Source organism: Leucoraja erinacea, chromosome 2 (genome assembly GCF_028641065.1).
Source record: "Leucoraja erinacea ecotype New England chromosome 2, Leri_hhj_1, whole genome shotgun sequence".
Lineage (NCBI taxonomy): Eukaryota > Metazoa > Chordata > Chondrichthyes > Rajiformes > Rajidae > Leucoraja > Leucoraja erinaceus.
This window is the reverse complement of record NC_073378.1, coordinates 84,540,581-84,563,337: the sequence shown is the minus strand read 5'-3', so window position 1 is coordinate 84,563,337 and position 22,757 is coordinate 84,540,581. Positions and strand designations below refer to the sequence as shown.

The window sequence follows — 22,757 nt, the reverse complement described above, 5'->3', positions numbered from 1 at the left end:
ACTCGCAGCATCCACTGGCCATCCGACCACTCTCACCACCCACCGTCGGCCCGACCCAGCCGACCCCTCTCACCACCCACCCACCGACCCCTCTCACCACCCACCGTCGGCCCGACCCAGCCGACCCCTCTCACCACCCACCGACCGACCGGATTCTCTCACCACCCACCGATGGTCCAAAAGCCCGGCCAATCCTCCACAGCATTCATCGGCCTACCGACAAGACCGACTGACCGACCGACTGAATAACTAACTGACCAACCGACTGATTAACCCGTCTGAACGGCCGACTGAATAACCAACTGACCTAACCCTAATCCTAACCCTAGCTCTACATTTGTTATTTATCATTTTTATTTAACAGTTCACTTCATAACTTTATAAAGATAAATCAATTGAATGAGGAAGGGTTAGTTAGCAGTCTTGTGCGTGGCCCCTTGGGCAAGAGTGACCATAATATGGTTGAGCTCTTCATTAGGATGGAGAGTGACATTGTTAATTCAGAAACAAGGGTTCTGAACTTAAAGAAAGGGTATGAGACGTGAATTGGCCAAGATAGACTGGCAATTGATTCTTAAAGGGTTGACAGTGGATATGCAATTGAAGGCATTTAAAGACTGCATGGATGAACTACAACAATTGTTCATCCCAGTCTGGCAAATGAATAAATCAGGAAAGGTAGTGCATCCGTGGATAACAACGGAAATCAGGGATAGTATCAGAACAAAAGATGAAGCATACAAATTAGCCAGAAAAAAACATCCTACCAGAGGACTGGGAGAAATTCAGTCCAGCAGAGGAGGACAAATGGCTTAATTAGGAAAGGGAAAATAGATTATGAAAGAAAACTGGCAGCGAACATAAAAACTGACTGCAAAAGTTTTTATAGATATGTGAAGAGGAAAAGATTAGTTAAAACAAATGTAGGTCCCTTGCAGTCAGAAACAGGTGAATTGATCATGGGGAACAAGGACATGGCAAACCAATTGAATACCTACTTTGGTTCTGTCTTCACTGAGGAAGACTTAAATAATCTGTCGGAAATAGCAGGGGTCAAATGAGATGGAGGAACTGAGTGAAATCCAGGTTAGCCGGGAACTCGTGTTAGGTAAATTGAATGGATTAAAGGCCGATTAATCTCCTGGGCCAGATAGGCTGCATCCCAGAGTACTTAAGGAAGTAGCCCCAGAAATAGTGGATGCATTACTGATAATTTTTCAAAACTCTTTAGATTCTGGAGTAGTTCCTGAGGATTGGAGGGTAGCTAATGTAACCCCACTTTTTAAAAAGGGAGGGAGAGAGAAAATGGGGAATTACAGACCAGTTAGTCTAACATCGGTAGTGGGGAAACTGCTAGAGTCAGTTATTAAAGATGGGATAGCAGCACATTTGGAAAGTGGTGAATTCATTGGACAAAGTCAGCATGGATTTATGAAAGGTAAATCATGTCTGACGAATCTTATAGAATTGTTCGAGGATGTAACTAGTAGAGTGGATAAGGGAGAACCAGTGGACGTGTTATATCTGGACTTTCAGAAGGCTTTCGACAAGGTCCCACATAAGAGATTAGTATACAAACTTAAAGCACATGGTATTGGGGGTTCAGTATAGGAAGAGAGGAGAATGGAAAGTTTAGCTTTATAAACTGTTTGAGTCAGCCTGTTCGGTTGGTAATTGACTTTGTAAGTTACTGCAACATTACCTTGAAAAGTACCGTAGTTGCTCTTTGGCACCATATTGCTTCTTTGAGCAGCCTGGGCAGCTTTGGAGCACCTCTAGTGCTTATTGAAAAGTGGGTTTTTTTGCAGACAGATGTCTTGTACGGCTGGAGCAAGGCTTGCACATCTCCCAATAGTCCAGCTAACTGTCATTCATAATGCCTACATTATGCCACAGTTGAATGGTAATGACTAATTATTATTCAGAATGCAGAGCAGTAGAGTTTTTGCCCTTCTGTAATTTGATTATAAAAATATCAGTAGTTTACAGCTTTTTCCTCTAACCAGTGAGCTTTAGTGTTAAAACAATACCAACTACTTTTGGGCAGGAAACGTTTCTTAGGGTTATGATATTTATTAATGTTTATAATAGCTTTTATCTATGCAGTCTGTTAGCTGTGTAGGAAAACACCAAAAGAGCCAATCTCATACATTGGAGAAATATTTTTACCGACTTTGTGATCGCCAACTGCCTTGCCTTAGAGCCAGCTTCCAGTACGGTCCTAGGTACAGTCTTCCCTTGTCTGAGGGGCTGATATCTGGCTGATCGCCATGCAGTGCAGTGGCGTCATGCCTCGTCGCACATTAATTCCCGTTACAGTGTTGTGTGGTTTGCTGCAAGGATTGTAATACTGTTAGAATGTATGGCTTCGAAACTGAATTATGCAATTCCACATCCTATTTGTTCATTTCTGTTCACAAAAATGGCGGGAACAATTAAATCAGTCCACCCGATACCAAAGTTGTATCAAGGTCATGTTCGTAACAGATTCAACAACAGCGCTGCTTAGCCTTTCAATAAAATGGTATGGGGGGGTGGAAAAGGAGAGGGGTAAAGGGGGGGTGTGGGTGTGTGGGGGGGAGGGGGTGTATGGGGGGGGGGGGAGGAAAGGGTGTGTGTGAGGAGGAGGAGGGAGGTAAGGGGAGAAGGGGGGGGGGGGGCGGGGGGATGGTGGGAACTCTACTCAGGGGCCACCTGCCGCGGCACCACACAGCGACTTTCCCGACTCCACTCTTGCAGACTCAATCAGCACTTGTGGACTCAGCCCCGCCTCCAGGGTTTTATTCTCCAGCGGGTGCCGGAAGGGGCATTACCTTCATGGTGACAGACAGGCGAGAAGGCCAATCTGCTGACCACACGATTTTTTAAACCTTCATAACTTTTGTAATCTTCCACCGATCGGAACAAAACTTGGTGTGTTTGGAAGAGAGAACGGTGAGTAAGGTGGGGGGAATCCTAGCGATAAAGGGTACAGCTTTTGCGCGATTTGTTTTTAAAAGCAAGCCGGAAGTGGTCAAGGTGAGAGTTTTAGAAATAATATAGATAAAATGCTCTTGTGGTAGATTTGCCCATTATTACCAAGAAAAATTGGAGCAGCAACTTTAAAAAGTATTTAACCTAAAATGTGGCATATTACTTGGACCAACATTTAATTTCCAATTTAGGGATGGTATTGGGTGATACAGCAAATAAGCCAACATACATTTATGAAAGATCATGTTTGACAAAACCTATTAGTTTTTGCAACTATAATTGGCAGAACTAGCTCGTCTGGTGTTTTTGGACGGACACACACACACACACACACACACACACACACACACACACACACACACACACACACACACACACACACACACACACACACACACACACACACACACACACACACACACACACACACACACACACACACACACACACACACACACACATACACACACACACACACACATACAAACACACATATATATAGACACACACACACACAGACACACACACACACACACACACACACACACACACACACACACACACACACACACACACACACACACACACACACACACACACACACACACACACACACACACACACACACACACACACACACACACACACACACACACACACACACACACACACAAAATGCGCACAGGGATGTAATATACATAGTGGGGATTGAGGATAGATTCACAGGCAGACAGAAAATAGTAATTAACGGGTTTATTTCCTGGCTATGACTCGTGGTATGCTGTGGAGATTTGTTCTTGTGCCCTCACTGTTGCTAACCTATGTCAGCGATTTGGATGAGTACTGTAATACACCCATGTCTGTGACGATACCAGGCTGGTCAATGTGGATTGTGAGGAAGATACAGAAAACTTCAGGGGGATATATGCAGATTAAGTGAATGGGCAAGGACATGGCAGGTGGTATATTATATGTAAATTGTCCATCCAAAATTCAAATACCACCACAGCTTCTACTTTGGAAGAAAAACATTATTCAAATAAAATATGTTTATTTTGAAATGATCAGCGAGTATAAGTATTCTGAGATATCTGGGTGTCCTTATCCATGAATCCTTGTACAAGAATCACTGAAAGTTATCATACAGGTGAAGCAAGCGATGAGGAAGGTATAATGGAAGGATGGATCATGCTGGTTTCTCGAAACTAGAAAGCAGAAAACAGTAAAGTGTGATTGTTAAAGATTGTTAAGATGATGGAAGAGTTTGATGTGGTAGAAATTGAGATGATCCATTATTAGAATATGGAATTCACTAAACTGAGAGCTGGTTGAAATGTCAAACGTGGATTTATTTAAGGGGAATCTAGATAAAAGCGGCAGTGGAAGGAATAGAACAATATTGGGAAGTGGTTTGATGAAGAACAGTGAGAAAATATATGGTTTAAACACTGGAATTAACTTACAGGACCAAATAGCCTCTTCCAATTGCAATACTGCTCTAAATTCAGCAGAAATCTAATAATAAATAAGCTGTTCATTATTCTTGCCCCCACGTCCCACGCATCCTCCCCTTCCAACTCAGTATTGGATGGTTCAAACTGTTATGTATATTTTCAACTCTGGCTGTTGGGATAACCAGGTTCTTCTGCTGCGAGAGATTGGCAGTGGTATTAAATATTCCTTTCAGCAATAGCTGCCAAAAACAATTGGTATTTGAAGAGTTTAACTTCTCTTAATCCCAAATTTAGCAGTGCTGATTTGTCCTTCTGAGTTGTGGGCAATGGTGGTCAGAAGAACTGCCGGCATCTGCCCTGGCACATTCTATCTTCACCGAAGGAGTGGTGCAGACTTCAAATGATGACTACACTGGTCCCTTGCACAATTACCTCTAGTTTGTTCACAGGCATCTGCTATTTACACGATTAAGCATATGAAAGTGGTTGTTGTAAAGTCGTAGTCTCGGGAACAGAGGAAAGAACTTCAGACCAGTGATAGAGCCCATTGTTGGCACAGAGACTAAAATGTAGCAGAACGTCTGCTGCAGTGCGCCTGGGGATAATTATCTGCTGTTATTGTTAACCTTCTGGATGGAAACGTTGAGGAGCATCTGGCATGGTGTATAACATGCAATGTTTTGGTTCAATGGAGAAGTGGCTAATTTAGCTTACTTGGTGACATCATTGTGTACACCTTTCTGTTTGAATTTTTCTGTGAACTGCTTTTTACATTTCCATTTCCCATGGCAGAATCTGACAAAGCCTGTTTGGAGGCTCTCTAATACCACAGTATTAATCCTGCTTCATTGAAAGGTATTGGGATTCTTTTGGACTTCTGGATAGCCGTGGCTCGGGGCAGAAATGTCCCCACCACTTTCAGCTTGGATTGATTCTTTCAGGACAGCACTTTGACAAATTGATGTTAATAAGTGGATAGAGCCTGCGTGGGAAGCTGTGGTGGGATAGGGATGGAGGATTGGGGATGCAGAACTGGGACGTGGCACTGGGCCATTTTCTCGGAGGATGTGGGTCCTCAGATGCCAGACCTCAGCTTATCTGTGTGCACTCCTGACACCGATCTTCAGTGGACCACTTCAGTTCGATCCACATAACCCATCTACTGATCAATGAAAATGTTTCAGAATGGTTAGGCCGCACTTGGAGGATTGTGTGCAGTTCTCATCACCAAACTAACATATAGATGGGTTGCGCTGGAGAGAATGCTCAGGAGATTCACCAGGATGTTATCTGAAATGGAGGACATTAGTTGTAGGGTGAGATTAGATAAGCTATCCCTGTTTTCTCGAGGGAAAGGAGATCAAGGGGTAGCCTGAAGTATATAAGATCATGAGGCATAGATAGCGTAGATAGTCAAAATCTTTTTCCCATGGTAAGTTTATCAAAAACAAGAGGTTTAAGGTAAGAGGAAGAAGTTATAAAGAGGATAGACACAAAAAGCTGCAGTAACTCAGCGGGTCAGACAGCATCTCTGGAGAATTGAATTGAATTGAATTGAATTGAATGCCTTTATTGTCATTCAGACCTTACGGTCTGAACGAAATTTCGTGCCTGCAGTCATACATACAATCATACAATAATAAACAACAATAAACACAAATTAACATCCACCACAGTGAGTCCTCCAAGCACCTCCTCACTGTGGTGGAGGCAAAAATCTTAGGGCTACTATCTCTTCCCTCCTCTTCTCCCTCTGCGCTGAGGCGATACCCCAGGTAACCGCTGCCAGAATGCCGTCCCAGCCACCGGAGCACCGTTCCAGCCCCAAGCCGGATCACCCTCACGTGAGTGCCGTTCCTCCCTCGAGCTGGGCCACTCCGACGGGAGTGCCGTTCCACCTCTGGCTGGGCCACTCCGACGGGAGTGCCACAGCCCCTCACGGGAGAGTCTCAGCCCCTCGCCAGGCCGCCCTCACGAGAGCGTCACAGACCCTCACGGGAGCGCAGTTCCAGCCCGAGCAAAGGAATAGGTGACATCTCGAGTCAACACCCTTCAGAATGGTCTCGACCCGAAATGTCACCTATTCCTTTTCGCCAGAGATGCTCTCTGACCCGCTGAGATACTGCAGCTTTGGTGTCTATCTCCGGTTTAAACCAACATCTGGAGTTCCTTCCTGCACATTTAAAAAATAATCTTTGTTTACATAGACTGTAGTTGATATCTGTACACGCTGCCTGAGGAGGAGGTGGAATCAAAAACAATCAGTTTTTAAGAGATTTTAGACAAAGACATCACATAAGACAAAGAAGGATATGGTCCTAATGTGGACAAATATAATTTTAATTGTGTAATGAAAGGTCCAGTTGCAATCAGGGACTTAGTTGAACATTTTGGTGAAAGCGACAGCAAGCAGAAATAAAGTGGGAACTGTGCAGTGTATTAAACAGTGTATTTTGTGTGCTGCAAAATGGCAAAATGGCAAAAAGCATTTCACTTCACTACACCTCGGTGTACGTGAATGTGACTAATAAAATACCTTTGATACCTTTAAACCCCAAATTCTGAGTGAACCACTGTCACGGTTGAAGAACAGGGTAATCATCCACACACTGAAGCAAATGCAAGTGACTATCCAGAATCTGCAAGTGGCAAGTAAAATAAAACTATCAGAAAAGTGAAATGGGTTAAAAACCTCAGATGTTATCCATGTGTTCAAGACATTGAAGTGAATAGAAAACTGAATCACAATCATTAATTTTCAAATATAAGTAAAAATAAGAAGTAGGTACATCCCTTTTATCTTTTTTTTTCTTCTTTTTTTCACTTTTATATACCCTCTGCACTCTTTTTCTCCCTTTCTCTTTCTTTGGCTTTCCCCTTACCTCTTTTTTTGGAGTTTTACGTTTCTAAGGGTCTCCCTTGATCACTCTTTCACGCACTTACTATTCTATCTAACTCTCTTTACTTTTCTTCTTTTTAAAGTTTAAAATATGAAGTGGTACAGGAAATGTATGATGTCATTTTTGGCTTATATCACTGTAATGTACACTACTTCTAATAAATTAAAAAAAAAAAAATAAAACATTTTCAAATTGCCGTTAAGTCCAAATTCACCGAATCAAATGGAGAAGAAAGAATATATACAGTTTGCTGAACTGCTTTATATTGAGGGCGTTCTACATACAGAAAAGCATTCCGAAGAACACAGTGGAGGGAATAGGAAAGTTTACATAAAAATTGGGTAAATGTTGAAGATGTTATTAATTAATGGGCAGGTATGTTTAAGATGTACATCTTAGACATACCTGGCCTGCCCCTTTGGTGGGTTAGCTGGTAGCCTGGCACCCTCGGCAGGTTGGGGACACAGGAGCACCAATACCCAAGGTTTCCAACATCATTTACTCTTACAATAGTGGTTGTTTTAAGGGATGGCATAAGCTCCGTCTTAAAATCATATGTAGAATATTCAGTACAAGGTCAGGAACCAATGTAACTGTCCCATTCAGAGGCAGTAGTGACTAATTACAACAGTAATTTACTGGAAAGGCCACGGTCCTTCTGGGGCTAGACTTTTACAAATTATTTCCAGTGTGAAGGGTCCTGACCAGAAACGTTGCCTGTCCATTCCCTCCCCAGATGCTGTTTTGGTCCGCTGAGTCACTCCAGCACTATGGGCCTTGATTTAAAAAATGAACACTTTTCTGTTTTTATTATTGAATTCTCCCCTTTGTTTCTTTCTCAGGTAGCGAATATGACGAAGAAGAGGTTGATTATGAAGAATCAGACAGTGATGAGTCTTGGACCACAGAAAGTGCAATTAGTTCAGAAACTATTCTGAGCTCCATGTGCATGAATGGAGGAGAAGAAAAGCCTTTTGCCTGTCCAGTTCCTGGATGTAAGAAGAGATACAAGGTATGTTGGATGGTAGCAAATCAAAATAAATAATTTAACTAGGATAAAATGTTAAAGTACATATAGCAATAGATTGGGCCTTCATAACTCAAGAAAAATTCTTATTTTTTATTTATACATTTTTATGCAGAGTTTTACACGTCATTGGCAAATTATCTGGAGATTCAACCATAAGTTGCATTTGAAGTACATTTTCATGATACATTTTTATAGATACAGCATGGTAATAGGACCTTTGGCCCACCGAGTCCACACCAACCATCGATAACCCCGTTTTAACTAGCTCTATGATAAGGGGCAATTTACAGAGCTACAAACCTGCATGTCTTTGATATATTTTGGATTGTTAAAGATGCAGAAGAAAGTAATCATGAAAGCAAGTAAACAGTACTCTTCAGATAGTGAGATTTGTCCTCGATATTCGTGTACAGTTATAATTTAATCCTGGGTGGCTAACAAGGAATGCAAAACTCATCATAAGTATGTCCCCGTTCTAGATTTCCCACCTGCATAAATTGTCATTGTCAGGATCAAATCACCACTTATGTTGTGCTTTCCCCTTAAATGACCAGCATGTAGCATTGACTCTTACAATGGCATTACCCAGATGTAATCTAAATACACCATATCACCAAAGTCTCATCTTCTGTGTAACACGGTCTTCCTTCTCCCCACATTCAAATAAAGGCTTATTCTGTCAATTCACAACTCAGCCAGTAATGTGACAACATATTTATTCTTTACATACCCATCTACCAATAATGCTATGTGAATAATGCAGTATTAATTAAGTGGAGTTTTTTTTGGATTCTTTGATTAATATCAAAGTGAACCTTATCTAACTTATCCTTTTCTAACACCGAGCTACCCCTGCCTGCCTTTCGGTCAGCTTTCTAGAATTTGACTTTGAAACATCAATGGTAGTAATACGGCTTATCCATTGTACAAATAATTTATGAAATGAATGGTCCAGCTGGCACCAGTCAAATGCTGCACTCTTAGAGAAGTGGTGATGTTAGGTAGCTAAAGCCCAGTCAATGCTATTTCACTATCAAATAGCTCATCCACTAGTAGCTAACAGATCCTAGTGAGATTGCAGCCGTCGAGTGTGGAAACATGGAGTGCTGCAAATTTGCTTCCCTGAGGTGAAAATTTGATTTAGCTTCCAGTGATGCTGAAACTCACTCCACTGGTGTCTGAAACCAAATGGAAGTTTTCCTGGTGACATCATGAGTGAGAACTTGAGACTTTAGAATCATCACCTAAGTTGTCACAAATTCACAGACTTGAAGGAGGCCATTCAATCCATTGGGTTTATACCACATTCAAGGAAGCAATCCCATCAGTTCCATTTCTCCTCCTTATTTTCCTGTAATCCTGCAATTCCTTATCTCTCATGAGTGCCCGTCAATTACCTTTGAGCCTTTTTGTCATTTTTAATTCTCTTGTATTAAGGAGCTATTTCACCATTCCGAGCATCTTTGGAATGTGGGAAGAAATCCCCATGCACCCAGAGGAACCCCAGCCCATCACAGGGGGAAAGTACAAACAGAGAAGGGCGGCATGGTGCCACAGCGGTAAAGTTGCTGACTTATAGCGCGTGCAGCGCCGGAGACCCGGGTTCGATCCCGACTGCAAGTGCTCTGTCCGAGTTTGTACATTCTCCCCGTGACTGCGTGGGTATTCTCTGAGATCTTCGGTTTCCTCCCACACTTGAAAACCATTCAGGTTTGTAAGTTAATTGGCTTGATATAAGTGTAAATGGTTGTGTGTGTGTGTGTGTGTGTGTGTGTGTGTGTGTGTGTGTGTGTGTGTGTGTGTGTGTGTGTGTGTGTGTGTGTGTGTGTGTGTGTGTGTGTGTGTGTGTGTGTGTGTGTGTGTGTGTGTGTGTGTGTGTGTGTGTGTGTGTGTGTGTGTGTGTGTGTGTGTGTGTGTGTGTGTGTGTGTGTGTGTGTGATAGTGCTGTGGATCACAGGTCAGTGCGGACTCGGTGGGCACTGTATCTCTAAACTAAAGTAAAAAAACTTAAGTCTGAAGAAGGGTGTCGACCCGAAACGTCACCTATTCCTTCGCTCCATAGATGCTGCCTCATCCACTGAGTTTCTCCAGCATTTTCGTCTACCTTAAACTAAAAAAAACTAAACAGCTTCAATCAAGGTCAGAACCAACCCTGGTTCTCTGGAGATGTGAGGCAGAAGCACAAACTACTGACATTGAGCCTGCAGAGCCTGCAGAAGCCTGGTGCTTGAACATTCTCCTCCTCAGGCACATACCTCTATGTAAAACGGGTCAGGCAACATCTGTGGAGGAAATACCCAGACAGCTTTTCGGGTCGGATGCTTCTTCAGGCTGATCATCCATTCCTCCGGCATTTTGCGTTTCACTCAAGATTCCTTTTGTCTCTGATGTACCTCTGTGTTCCAGCCTCTATATCCCAAAGCCATATGCAACATTCTCCTCATCTCTACCAAGGGTGTGCTGTGCCCTTTCCCAATTTCTCCCCTCTATTCCATCACCCAATGTTTGTCATGTCCTAACCAAATTTGGGTGATTAGGCAAAGAAATAAAGGTCTCTGCAAGTGTGGATATTGCTGGCAAGATCAGCATTTATTGATCATCCCTAATTACCCTTGATGAGGTGGTGGTGTGCCACCTTCTAGAGCTGCTGCAGATGGTTCTGGGTAGGGAGTCCAGGATTTAGAACATTTATATCACAGTTTAATTTTAACACCATCCTGGCCGCACTCTCTTTTGCTGCAACTATTGGGAAGAAGGTACAGGAGCCTGACAACCGTTATCTCCAGGTTCAAGAACAGTATCTTCCCACCAACTATCAATATGCAATATATATACACAATATTTTATTACATGTCATTTGAACCTCAATGAGGCTCAAACGAAACTCTGTTTCCACAGCCATACAAACAAAGACAATTTCCTAGACATACACACAATTCAATTTACACAAACATCCATCACAGTGAATCTCCTCCTCACTGTGACGGAAGGCAAAGTATTTTCTCTCCCCTGTTCTCCATTTTTCTCCCAATGTCGAAGCCCCAGGCGGGCGATGATAAGTCCCACGGCCATTTTAGACCATGCCGGACGATGTTCGGCCCCGCTCCCGGTCTAAAAGTCACAAAGTTGGAACCCCCGGCAGGCGCTGGAATGTCCCGCGGCCATTAAGCCGCGCCGTGCGATGTACGGCCCCGCTCCGGGTCATTCCAACCCCACGACATAGGCTGGAGAAGTTGCGTTGCGGGAGCTCCGGAAAGCGGTCTCCACCCGGACCTGCGAGCTCCCGATATCCCGACAGTCCACAGAAGCTGCGTTGCTGGAGCCTCCGAGCTCCAGAGTCGGGCCGCAGCAGCGAGCCACCACCGCTCCCCACGCTCCGAGGCCGGCCAGCCCCACGATGGTAAGTCCGCAGCTCCGCAGGCTCCGTGACTGGAGCCCCCAGGTCGTTCAGGCTGGAGGCCGCTCCACTGCGCTAGGCCCCAACGACAACGGAGACCCGACAGGGAAAAGGTCGGGTCTCCCCTGCAGGGAAGAGATTTTTTTTTAAGTTTCCCCCTCCCCCGCCCCCCACATATACACAGTTAAAAATACTATTAAAAAACACTAACAACTACATTTAACTAGACAAAAAAATTAAAAAAAAAGACAGGCTGTAGGGGCCGCTGCAAAGGGTGAGGCACACCGCTGCACTCTTCAGATCTATCAGACTCTTGAACCATCTACCTCCCTCAGCACCAAACTACTGTGGATTTTGCACTACGAAGATTGCACCGCATACTTTGGCTTGTGCTATCATGGTCTGGTTTCCTTAGAGTAACTGATAATTTATTGTATATCTTTGTAGTCTGGTTACATTTAATGTTCTTGTAAAGGATGAATTTAATTGTATTGTTCCGGGTGCATATAACAATTAGACACACTTGGCCATTGAACACTTGTCCAAAATTTACTGTTCCGAATGCCTTCTGCCAGATTTTCCACTATTGAATTTTTCCCAAAAAGTTGTTGGTGCAAGTTCTTATTAACGCAGAGAGGAAAGCAGTGCATCTAGGCTCTGAGTATACAGGGCAACCAACAGGTCGATCTTTAATCAAGGGAAGATTAATAAAACAGCAAGAATTCAATTTCAAATTAAGTTACAGAAGATTAGGCAAAGATTCAGATTCAGATTCAATTTTTAATTGAACAGTAGAGACAACGAAATGCATTTAGCAAATGACATAGCAAATTAAAAAAAATAAGAAATGAGACCTCATTGGCAGTCACCGAGGTACGTTGTTGAGTATCACAGCCGGGGCTGTTCCTCGACCTGCTCGGCAAAGAGACCTGTAGCGCCTCCCGGATGGTAGGAGGGTAAACAGTCCATGGTTTGAGGCAGTCCTTGGCGAAAGCGCGTTGCAGACAGTGCTTGCTTTCAGACTCAATGGAGGGGATGCCGTGCTGCGTTGAAGGAAGAGAGAACCGCTGAAGGAAGAGAGAAACAAAAGAAACTAGAAGTATACAAATGAAGACAAATTTAAAAAAAAAACAGAAATGAGACCTCACAAGATGGATAATTGTCGATATCAAAGAGGGGCAGTCAAAACTACATATTGTTAAAAAGATACTCAACCAAGTGAATTAAAAAAATATAGATCATTTATTGAACAAATACAACAGTTCTGGTATAAAAACAGCTCAGAATCCAATACTGCTTTCATGAAACTAATGATATAATGACACATGGGCCAACAGCATGTTAAACAAACAGCACATCAAAAACTGCTATATTGTTAATCCCCAATTCTGGCAGATGCTATGAGTATTATTGTTATTTTGACAATAACGTTTTGCCCAATGCTTCAAAGAAGAATTTCCTTTCCCTATTTTGTTCTGCTCAGGAAAGATATAGGTAACATTCTTGACAATGTCAATGAATTGTTTGTTGAAGGACTATTGCTCAGAATAACAGTTATACCATTTTGTAACTGAAAGTAGAATTTTCTCGGAGAGCAGTAAAGATTATTTCCAGGTCACTTTCCATCATGCTGTAAATTCAACCAGGCACTTTGCAGCTGATGTAATTTTCCTGTCCATTGTGCAAGGTGATAATGTGTTTTCCATTCAATTCCCTTATTAGTCCCAGGATAACCATGTGTTAGTAATATCCATGCTGGATTGGGACCCCTTTAACTAAGGTTTCCTAATTACCTTTGTTTGTCTGAGCACTCTGCTGCTGAATTAATTAACCTTCTCCACACTCACCACAAAACCAAAATCCAGGCATTGGTCTTCTAAGGCTTCCATCAGGTGGTGAAATTCCTGATCGTCAATCCCCAGTTCTTTCCCCTTCCCCTGGCCCATTTACCTAAAAATAAGGTTTTGCCTCATTTAACCCTCCTCCCACCTTCAACCCTGACCCAATGCCTCCTGCTACTAAACCCTCCCATCCCACAGCCTGTCTCATTCCTAGGTGGGTCATCTTAGAAACCCTAGGTGGGTCATCTTAGAAACATAGAAAAATAGGTGCAGAAGTAACATAATCATGGCTGATCATCTAAAATCAGTACCGTTCCTGTTTTCCCCACATATCCCTTGATTCCTTTTGCCCTAAGAGCTAAATCTAACCCTCTTGAAAACATCCAGGGAATTGGCCTCCACTGCCTTCTCTGGCAGAGAATTCCACATCTTCAGTTGCTAGAATGGGCATCGCTGGATCAGTCCCAGCTTGGGTCTGGGTCTCAACTGAAATTTGCAAGAAGTAACTGGATATTTTATATTGACTTATCTTCAGTCTCTTGCTAAAACCTGAGTACAAATTCCTCAGAAAGCCCGTCTAAAGTCTTGAAGATTTTAGGTTTAGCTTTTATAGTGACTGACTTTCTGCAGCAGCAGCCAGGCAGTGACCAGCACTGTGAACATGTACATTAGTTCTCCTGCTTTCCAGAAAACACTTATACCATGAACAGCAAATCCAGAGAACTTAACATAGTCAATTGGAAGAACCACTGAGGAATATTGCTCCAATATCTAAATGTTGTAAGTTGTGTAACAGCTTCTGAGTTCTACTTGACCTTGAGCTGAGCTTCCTACTAAGATCATTTACACCAAAGTTTCCCTTATTCCAGGAGTGTAACAGACTGCACCAACTCCCCTTCCCTGCTTATGAAACACTTTGCTCTCACCACAATTACTCTTCCGTTTGCTCTCTCACAACCTAACACTTTTTATAATTCATTCCTGAGTTGCAGGTTGCTCACAGATATCTTGCTTAATGCCAGTTTCCAATCCCCTTGAGAGAATTCCCGTGATGAGTCACTCCTTTTTTGAACCATTGTAATCCCACTGCCTGGATAGCATTCTGCATAGGATGTGACAGGTAACATTAATGCCAGGGAAGTAGTAGTTAGTGAGTCTTCAACAAGACGGATTGTAACCACTACCCTTGACATTCAATGGCATTATTAACAAGGTTGTGAAGAGGTCGAGCCAATCAGTCCTAGGGAAACACAAAGTGAGCATTGAAGAATAGGTTTTCAATGAGTAATTGCTGTTTGATAGCATTAGCTTCCATCATTTTGCTGATGATTGAGAGTTAACTGATTGGCCAGTTGTTAGAGCGATTGATTCTGTACTGTCTTTAGTGAACAGGAAGTACCCGGGTAATGTTCAGCATCGTTGTGAGGGTGCCAGAGTTTTAACTGTACTGGAACAGTTTGACTAGGGGTGCCACTAATTCTGCAGCAGATTGTTAATACAACAGCTGGAATGTTGTCTGATCCTGTGACCTTTGCCATGTCCATTGCACTCAGCTATCTCTCGACGCAGCTAAATGATTCTGCCACACCACAGGTGAGAATTTGAAAATGACGGCAGGTTTTGTAGACGTAAAGCCACATTTTTCATTCCATGGAACCAGGCATCAGTGTGTTTGTTCATCCAAAAGCAGTTGAGTACAAAGATTCAACCAAATCCTTTAAAATTGCCCGTTCCTGAGTTGTCGTTTCTGACAACATAATAAACATTAAAAGGAAAATGAAAGAATGATCTATGCAGCATTACACATTAAAAGCTAAATAATGGAAGTTGTTACAAACTGCATAGATATGAGAATCATGAACACTTGGTTAAAAATATTCTGGTCTGAAAAAGTGGGAGCTTGTAAAGGCATAATTCGTTGTTCAGGAAGCAAACAGTCCATGGCCTTCTCACAGAAAGATGATTTCCCTGGAGACTACCAAAACATTGAGAAGAGCAACTCTTACAAAAAAATCCCAGTAATTTGCTATATCCTGTCTGCACTTTGTTTGACAGCTAGTCTTTTCTTAATTGCCCCATAATTCCTGGTTTTCTTCTGGAGTCTCTCGGCCCTCATCTGAAATTCAGGAGGGCTGTCTCACTGATATCTTGCACACCATTAGTGTGTGAGGAGCCAGACCTGGAATTAATTCATGATTGATGGCGGGCTTGATAAAATGGGAGAAAAGGCAATGATGCAGACATAAGAATCTGCATTAACCGACATTGTCGATAGGATTAGGGCAAACTAATCTAATTAAAGAGCACGTTAGTAAGTTTCAAAATGCCTGTATTATTGAATGTTCAGAGAACATGCAAATTGATGGTAGTTTGATCATCTTTACTTACATGGCACCTTTCATGACCACAGGAATCCCAGACAGTTTCACAGCAAGTGAAGTACTCTTAAAGTAGTGCAGAAACTATAATAGCGGCCAGATAGGCTGCTTTCAGTAATATTGGTTCAAAGATCAGTTTAGGTTCAACAACAAAGAAATTTGCTCTTCTCAAAGTACTGATGAATCTTTGTAATTGTGGGAGTGTAAAGTAAAAATGCCTAACTATTGTTATTGTCCCTTTTTATTGTCATAGAAACATAGAAATTAGGTGCAGGAGAAGGCCATTCGGCCCTTCGAGCCTGCACCACCATTCAATATGATCATGGCTGATCATCCAACTCAGTATCCCGTACCTGCCTTCTCTCCATACCCACTGATCCCCTTAGCCACAAGGGCCACATCTAACTCCCTCTTAAATATAGCCAATGAACTGGCCTCAACTACCCTCTGTGGCAGAGAGTTCCAGAGATTCACCACTCTCTGGCATGTCCCTTCAAGTGGAGTAGCTTCATATTCACCCCATCAAAGTCATTTAACACACCTTGATCAAATGATTCCTCAACCGCTGTATTCAAAGAATATTTCAGATGTTTTACCTTCCTAGTAGAATTTCTAATGGAAAAGCTATTCACTGCAAGGTAAATTTGTAGCAACTTCACCATAGTGTCTTCTCACAGCAGGGACAAATGGTGCTCAAATCTGTGGTGGGTACATGGAATGAACTGCTAGAGGAAGCTGGAGAGCTGGGTACAATTACAATACATTTAGGCAGATACATGAACATTAAAGATGAAGAGGGATATCAGCCAAATACAGGTGAATGGAAGTGGCTCAGATAGATAATTTGGTCATCATGGATCAGTTGGGCTGAAGGGCCTGTTTCCGTGATGCGAATGCTCCATAACTCTAAATGGAGGCAAATCATTGAGGGAGTTAATGCTGTATTTCTGCACCTATCTACATCAATTTCGTACTGGAGTCTTGCCTTAAGTAGGTGTGAAGTGGTGAATGGGAAGGAGAGGGTACAGGGTCCATTCTTTGTAGACTTGGGTCTGGCTGTGTTGGTTGGGGAGGGGGGGAGGGGGTACCAGGGTTATGTTTCTGATTTTCAAACCTGCAGTAAAACTCATTCAGGTTGTTGGTCAGCTGACGATTATCCAAGGAGCAGGGGGGCTTTCCTCTTATAGCTGGTGATTTCTTGCATGCCCTTCCAAACTGAAGAAGAGTCACTAGCTGAGAACTTGCTCCTCAACTTCTCAAAGTGCCTTTCCTTGGCAGCTCTGTTTCCTCTTCTCAGCTTGTACTTGGATGCCTGCCTGTAGAGGTCTGTATCCCCACTCCTGTAGGCCTCTTCTTTAGACTGTCGGAGCTGTCTGAGTTCTGTGGTGAACCAGGGCTTCTAGGTGTTGAACCTTGTCCGGGTCTTAGTTGGAATGCAACTGTCCTTGCTAAAGCTGACATAAGAGGATACAGTGTCCGTATACTCATCGAGGCTTGCGGTTGCTTCCCTGAACACATTCCAATCCGTGCAGTCAAAGCAGGATTATAGGTTCTCAATGCCTTCGCTTGTCCACCTTTTGGTTGTTCTGACCACAGGCTTAGCAGCTTTTAGTTTCTGCCTGTAGGTCGGAATAAGGCGAACTAGATAATAGATAGATAGATAGATAGATAGATAGATAGATAGATAGATAGATAGATAGATAGATATAGCCTTTTATTGTCATTCAGACCGAAGTCTGAACGAAATTGCAGCAGTCATACATATAATACAATACAATAAAACAACAATAAACACATATTAACATCCACCACAGTGAGTCCACCCAGCATCTCCTCACTGTGATGGAGGCAAAAGTCTTAGGTCTGCAGTCTCTTCCCTCCTCTTCTCCCTCTGCGCTGGGGCGATACCCCCCCCCGGGCGATGTTAAGAACAGTCCCGCGGCTCAAACACCGCAGCCCGGGGTGGTTGAAGCTGCCGCCCACCAGTCCTGCAGACGCAGCCGCTGGCCCGATCAGATCAGAGAGACCCAGACCCGCCTGGGGAATAGAGCGATATGTGTTCTTGACCATACCTACGGTGAAGCATGGTGGTGGCAGCATCATGCTGTGGGGATGTGTTTCAGCGGCAGGAACTGGGAGACTTGTCAAGATCGAGAGAAAGATGAACGGAGCAAAGTACAGGGAGATCCTTGATGAAAACCTGCTCCAAAGCTTTCTGGACCTCAGACTGGGGCGGAGGTTCACCTTCCAACAGGACAAAGACCCGAAGCACACAGCCAAGACAATGCAGGAGTGGTTTCGCGACAAGTCTGTGAATGTCCTTGAGTGGCCCAGGCAGAGCCCGGACTTGAACCCGATCGAACATCCCTGGAGGGACCTGAAAATAACTGTGCATCGACGCTCCCCATCCAACCTGACAGAGCTTGAGAGGATCTGCAGAGAAGAATGGGAGAAATCACCCAAATACAGGTGTGCCAAGCTTGTAGCATCATACCCAAGAAGACTTGAAGCTGTAATCACTGCCAAAGGTCTCAACAAAGTACTGAATACTTATGTAAATCTGATATTTCAGTTATTTATTTTTACTTTGCCAAAATTTCTAAACACCTGTTTTTGCTTTTTTATTATGGGGTATTGTCTGTTGATTGATTATTAAAAAAAAAAGAATTTAATTCATTTTAGAATAAGGCTGTAACGTAACAAAATGTGGAAAAAGTGAAGTGGAGTGAAAGGTCCGAATACTTTCTGAGTGCACTGTAACTGTTGGCCTCTCAGCAAAAGCTGCTAGGAGCTGAATTCAAGCACAAGTTTTAAACAAAGTTATAGGATGCCTTCTGAATGAGCAAACGTGGAGACAAATGGCCTAAAATTACCTCTTATTTCAGCTACGATCACAAAACCTTTATGAATTACAGGTCATTCTGCAAAAAAAGTATTTCTCCATATCACTGCTTTTCTGCCTGTCTCTGTAAATCTATCCCTGGGTTCCTGACTCTTCTGCCCCTTGGGATCAGTTAATGTTTTCACTTTGTCTAAGTTAAGAGACACCAGAGCTTGTGTGATTTGTTTTTGTTTGTAAAATGTGCCAATGTACTCTGTTTCTGCTGACTAAATTTTTTGAAATAATGAAAGTATCTAAGGTTTAACTTTATATATTACGTTAATTCCAACAGAGAAAGGTGGTTGATACCAGTAGCTCATCTTGATTTTTATTTTAAGATTGAAAGATAATGTTTTTTTTTATTCTTAATTTTTTGACATTATGTTGTAACTTTTGACTAAACCTGCTGCTGTGAAATCATTTTAGCATTTTTACAGTTTTGAAAGCTCAAAGCCCTTGATATAAAGTGAACTGTTGCATCAAGGAAACAAAATCAACATATAGAATCGGAAATAGAGCTGTGATTTTTGAGCTTAAACAAAATAGTGCATGAATGTTTCTTGGGCTTATGTACTAAGATCATTTTTGTTTACTATGTAATAAATGATGTGTTTCATTGTTTCATTGTTTTGGGAAATATTTCAACATTGTCAGATCATAAAAAGAACTTGGAAGGTTGATAAACACCAACTAGACTTGGTTTCAAGAAGATAAAGACATGCTGCCTGATGCAGCTGATGAAATTTAACATAGAAACCGGGACTGGTTGAGAGGTTTTCTGATTTTATCTTTAATTTGGACAGCATTAGAATTTGTCTTTTTTTTTAAAAACAGCACTAATCAATCTGTATGTCTTTCAACTGTATGTGCTCACATTCTGTACCTTTATAAGTGAATTTAATTCTCCTTTGCTTTTCCAACAGAATGTAAATGGTATAAAATACCATGCCAAGAATGGCCATCGGACGCAGATACGTGTCCGCAAACCAATCAAATGTCGCTGTGGGAAAAGCTACAAGACTGCACAGGGTCTGAGGCATCACACCATCAATTTCCATCCTCCAGTGTCTGCTGAGATTATCAGAAAAATGCAACAGTAAACATGTACCCATTTGTGTGTGTAATATATACTATATATACCCAAACATAAATAAAATATGTATCTGTGCTGGTTGGGCTATAACCAACAATCCAGAGATACACAAGCTGTTGCAACCTGAGACATCATCTGCAGGATGGATTCGGCAACCTTTCAAACACTACTAGCCCTTTTAAGTGTGTGCTTCAATTTGTTTGTATCTTTTAGAATGGTGTATCTTTGGACTCTAGAGTATGTGCTATTGTACATGTGCATTTGTTCATAGTTCCTGGAGTCCACCGTTATTACATCAGGTGCTAAAAATATTCTGTCAAATGTGTATGCTGCCAATGTTCACATTTCATTAAGTTTATATGCAGTAAATACATTGACATTTTATAGCTGTTGTATCTTCAATTTGTTCTTTTTATAATTTATAATTTTATTTACTCGATATGTAACCTGAAAGTTGGCTGGTCAAAGTGGCTCCAGGGATGTAAAATGCTTCTAATTATTTGGAAGATGCAGTGGGAAGTGTAATATTTGGCATCAGTGTAAAGTAATGGTTAGCCATCCGGCTGTCTATTATTAATCTATCTGAATTTTGTTATCCATTGACTATAAAAAGCATAAAAACTAATAGAGAAATATAATGTGCTGCCAAGCTGAAAATCACTAGTTTTCTTCTGTAGGCATAATTTAAAGTTAACTCCACTGGCTGTAACTTATTTAGAATTTGTTGCAGGGTCGACTGCAGTATTTTGGTTCACATCAGCAGACATTTGTAGTGTGGAGTAATGTTATGGATGTTTTAGTACATTACAGATACATCACTGTGGGAAATATGTTGATGTCTCTGCAGCATGTAAAGCTACAAATTTACAAATCCTTATCAAAATTATTCAACTAGAGGGAATAATGTGCAAGGGCTTTGCACATTGCCTTTGAAACAATATGTATTTTCTTTTAATTTTCCCCTTCTAGGAAATATTTTCTTTCTTGGTAATTTGTTATTTAAAAATGAATGGTTTTCCAGTTATATACCACTTTGAATATGTTGTTTTGTTATGTGGAACTGAACAACTTCATCACAATTGATGAAGTTTATAAGCACTTTGTAGAAACCTGTTGCAAGTAGGGTTAAATATTTCTGTTGCCAATTCCTACAGCCACTGTATCTGCATGTGCCTGTGGTTGCAAAGAAAAAGCATGTTAAGGAGGTGGTTACAGGAGTTTTCTTTTTGTTAGTTAAGCCTCCGACTCATGGTTCTGTATTTTTGTGAATGATCTTGTAATAATAATCTCAATGCCTTGTTCCTGAAACTCACTGCATTCCATTTGTAATTGTTAAGCTTTCATCTTCGTGTCACAGTGCTGTGTGTGAAGAACGTTTGCCATTCTAGCCTTACTGATAGCGATGTGTTCTGCTTGTAGCGAGTGGATAAAATTTGGTCTCTTCGAAGTCTGCTTGGCTTCCTGGCAGGAGATCAAAATAGCCTGTGCCCTTCTTGGTACTGCTCCATATTTTGTTTTAAAAAAAAAAACAGCATTTGGATGTTAAAATGCATAAATTTGTCATCAGTGCATGTAAATTATTGATTAATAACTCACAATAATTACATTCTACAAGTATTTACTTCTACCTTGTGGCAGTATTAAGAAACATATATGGATGGGGTTACTTTGTTGTGTATAGCAATTTGTATCGTCAAGTCTGTAAAGTGCGCTCTAAATTATATTTTTCATATGTTCTATTGGGATGATGTAACGTTACTTTATTGAAAGTAAAGTTGAGGTGTGAGCAGCTGAAGGCAACCAGATAAATCACACAAAAAGCTGCCTTTTAACTGTAAGAAGTCACAATTAAATAAATAAATAATCCTTTGATTCAATGATTACATCACCTTCATGAGTTTGATTTGTGGGGGGGGGGGGGGGGGGGGGGGGAGAGTAAGGGAATGAAGGAGAGGGAGGGAGGGAATGGAGTGGAAAGGAGGGAGGAAGGAAAAGGCAGGTAGGAAGGGGAGGGATGGAGGATGAGGGGAGGGAGGGGGTAGAGGGTGAGAGGCGGGAAGAAAATGTGGATGGATATGTAGAGAAGAGGGAATTGAGGGGAGGGAGTGCGCGGGGTGGTGGAGAGGGATTGAGGGGAGGGGTTCAGAGAAAGGGAGAGAAGTGGGCATGTGGGGGTGGGGTGAGATGAGGGAGGAGTAGAGGGATGAGAATAGATGACCGGGTTGGGGTGGGGGAAGGAGAGGAAAGGCGACCTGAGGCAGGAGGGGTGATCTCAAGGCAGAACTTGATCGTGCAGCATCAAGAAAGAGGTAAACAATGGAAAACAATCCAACAATTCATACGCCATTCAACCCAGCCCCAGTCCTTTGCTGCAAGAAATCCTTAGGCGGTGTCTATGTCCAACCAATTGTAGCTGCTTCAACAATGAGTTTCTTTCTACCAAAAGGCTAGAAATGAGAGTCTTCATTTACCATGTTCAATTTCATTTGCACCTCTTCAGTGAAACCAAAACAACATTCAGGAACTCGCTAGTAAGTTGCAGGGAACATTCACACCTTGCACCTACTAGGCAGTGACCACAGTCCTTACAGTTAACATCCTGGAGGTCACTAAAAACCCAGCTGGTCCAGACACATAAATAAAAACTAAAATGCTGAAAGATCTCAGCCGGTCAAGCAACATCTGGGGAAAGAGAAACCAGTCAGTTGAAGACCTTTCTGATGAAGATGTTTGACTTGAAGAAGCATCACATCAAGAAGCATCACATCGTCCATTTTGGTTAGCACTTGGCTGTAACCCGAAACATTCAT

The 22,757-nt window shown here is 42.1% G+C and overlaps 1 protein-coding gene across 2 annotated transcripts in view; it reads left to right on the top strand.

Moving 5' to 3' along the window:
* jazf1b (JAZF zinc finger 1b) overlaps positions 1–21,824 on the top strand; it is a 222,270-nt gene extending 200,446 nt beyond the window's left edge. For both annotated transcript variants that reach the window (XM_055659944.1, XM_055659953.1), the window contains 2 exons: positions 8,170–8,339; positions 19,778–21,824. In XM_055659944.1, coding sequence (XP_055515919.1) covers positions 8,170–8,339; positions 19,778–19,954 — 347 coding nt within the window. In that variant the 3' untranslated portion in view covers positions 19,955–21,824. The remainder of the gene's footprint in view (positions 1–8,169; positions 8,340–19,777) is intronic.
* Positions 21,825–22,757: the final 933 nt, after the last annotated feature.